Raw genomic sequence first — 2,822 nt, 5'->3', positions numbered from 1 at the left:
GCAGTGTGGCCCACAGTTTAGAATTCAAGATGGCAGCTACTCAACACAACTCAACAGTGAGTAAAACTCTCTTTTACTTTTAATAGTATTTCTGTATTGTTTATTTCACATTTAATCAGTACATTGTACTTTTCAGTGTTTAGGAGGATGTGTTAAAATGCTGTTTCTATGCAGTAAATACCACGTAGAGCTCAGTTATTTTTTTGTTAGCGGTGCTCAGAAGTAGCAACAAGATGAGGAACATGACATTTATTGTTTAGGCAAAGTTAAACACAAAACGTCAAAGTTAATTACAACTGGCTCTTTGAGGGCCACTGTAACACTCATGTGGCCCTGAGCAGTTTGARGCCCGTTTTACATAATACAGGGATTTCCCCTACAAGCAACGCCCTCACCACTCCTCCTGATGTCCGGCTCCTGAGCTGCTGGCTATGAGTAACTGTGGCCCCTGAGCTAATTTAGTTTAATAGCCCTGTGCTACAATATAAAATTATAAATTTATTGCATTTATGCAGAACTTTTCTAGTCTTACTGACCCACTTAAAGTCACATTCACCCATTAATTTGCACGCACACCAATATGCAGATGGGGATTAATAAAAAAAAATACACTTTGGCGCTTTAGTGACGGAAACTAAGATCAAACCGGTTGGTTGAATCAGCACTTTTAGGGAGTGTTGAGTTTTATGAACCTGCACCTTGCAGCTCTGAAAAATGTTTTGTCAAAGATGGTGTGTTTTCATTTTTGGAGACGACGCCTAAAGTCAGAAAAGCAGCTGTCACCAGGCTGCAGGACCAGACTCAGAGTGTCAAAGCCAGATATTTGAATGCTAGGACCCAGGGTTTCCCAACTGTACCAGGCATTTCAGCTGAAAAAATGTTACAGATCGTTGAGTCTGCAAATGAATGACAAACGAAATGAAATGCATTTGGAAACAACTGACTGGCATGATTAGGGCCTAATTTTCCACTTAAAGGGAAGCTTTACTACAAATTTATGTAGGTGAGTCATGAAAGAATTCTCTATTTACCATAATTTTCATCAAATCTTAATCCTGTTCCACAGTTTGTTTTATAAAATAGTGCTTAGCATCCATCATCACATAGAATGAGAAGAAGACATCAAGACATTAACATCTCTAATAAACTTAGTTTTGTCTCATAATTTGGCATTTGTCTTTTGTTATTTTTTAAATATATTTTCTTTTAACATCATAAACCTCTGAATGAACTTCATACTGCAAAGACATGTTTTTTTTTAGCTCTGCTTTCAAAAAATTGAGTCAGGATCCTACAGTGGGGTGTGAAATATGATGTGGCATACTGAAATAAAATCAGAAATCTTAATACATTTTTTAAAATAGCATATTTTAGCTATGATTGTTGCAAGAAATAAAGAATAGCTGTTATAAATGAATGAAAACAATAAACTTTTGCAGCTAGGTGGTAAATATTAGAACACTGAACTGTGATGTTTTAGTGCCCTCTGGTGGACACAAAGTAAAAATGAAAAGACAAAACTCCTTTTAATTTTAAATTAGAATAATAAAACAAACACACAATCATTTTACTTACATTTTAAATAACTTTATTCAGTAAGAATTAATAAATGTATTTTTTATGAAATGCAGGGATGTTTTTTGTTTTGTTTTATTGTATTTTGTTTTTTTTTCTCATGATTCCTCTTTCATTTACAACGGGTTGCTTTTAAAAACAATTACCAGAAAATTATCTATTTACAAAATCTGTTAAGAACTTTAGCATAATTTGCTTGGACAGTGCAACGCTCCCCACAACCACAAAATATTACTTTCTATTTTCAAATATTCTGTTGCTCTTGGTAAAAATATGTTCTTTTACAATTTCAATCAAGTCTCTTTAGTTGGTCTCCATGACGCTCACAGTGTGGAGGGGGGGTGTATATACATGGGGGTGGGGGAGGGGCAACTGCGTGTCATGTGATCTGATGCGGRGCCTCCAGCATCTCCATCAGGAAGGTGTCGATGGGCGTGTCCCCGATCAGCTTGAAGAAGAACAGATGCTCCAGACACTTGAGGCCGATGGAGCGCAGAGCCGGGAGGCGGAGCAGCAGTTTGGCAAACCTGCAATTCACAAGAGAGGTTTATTTTATTTATTCATTTTCATAAACCTATCAGCACACAGTGACCTCTATATGARGTATTTGTCATATAAAATATATATATTTAATATTGTAATGACTGTATGGGAAAAAACAGGTGTAAATATTGTTTTTTTACACAACTTGAGTACAATGAGGTTAATGAACTGATGTTTTCTCTTGTGTTTTAGTTCCTAAATAACTGCACAGAGATGTGATGGTGTATTTCACARTGCACACTTTTTTCTTGAAGGACTGCATGTCAATCACTGCGCTTTATAACAAAGTGTTATAACTAAGATCATCTGAAACTGTGGAGAAACAAGAGTAATAATTGTTTTTATCAAACATTGTGAATGAGTTATGTGTGGTCGCACAGAATATTCTGCAATAAAAAGTCTGTTTTGAGGATGACTTTCAGCTGATGCCATGGACATGTTCTTGTTGTGGAAAAATAATTTCTCAAACCTTGTTGTGGATGCGTACTCCCATTGTGAGACATACTGTATTTCTCTTCATAGACACATGCGACTGAAAGTGATATAATTAAAAACAAAAGCAGAAATATATAAATGGCCCAAAAAATAAATACCATGCCATACAATGCACTGATTAATTTAAAAAGAGGGACATTTACCTCAAGTTTAATTATTTAATTGACCCTCATTTGTATTTTTACAGCTTAATTCAAACACATATATAT

The 2,822-nt window shown here is 35.3% G+C and overlaps 1 protein-coding gene across 1 annotated transcript in view; it reads right to left on the bottom strand.

Moving 5' to 3' along the window:
* Nucleotides 1-1,610: 1,610 nt before the first annotated feature.
* Nucleotides 1,611-2,822, bottom strand: part of rxrgb (retinoid X receptor, gamma b) — a gene marked incomplete in the record, with an annotated part of 37,433 nt that continues 36,221 nt past the window's right edge. The window contains 1 exon segment of the mRNA XM_014002955.1: nt 1,611-2,102. Within this exon segment, the coding sequence (XP_013858409.1) occupies nt 1,955-2,102 (148 nt within the window).

This window comes from Austrofundulus limnaeus, unplaced genomic scaffold (assembly GCF_001266775.1).
Source record: "Austrofundulus limnaeus strain Quisiro unplaced genomic scaffold, Austrofundulus_limnaeus-1.0 Scaffold15, whole genome shotgun sequence".
NCBI lineage: Eukaryota > Metazoa > Chordata > Actinopteri > Cyprinodontiformes > Rivulidae > Austrofundulus > Austrofundulus limnaeus.
The sequence above is the reverse complement of the archived record's forward strand: the minus strand, read 5'-3'. Positions and strand labels throughout refer to the sequence as shown.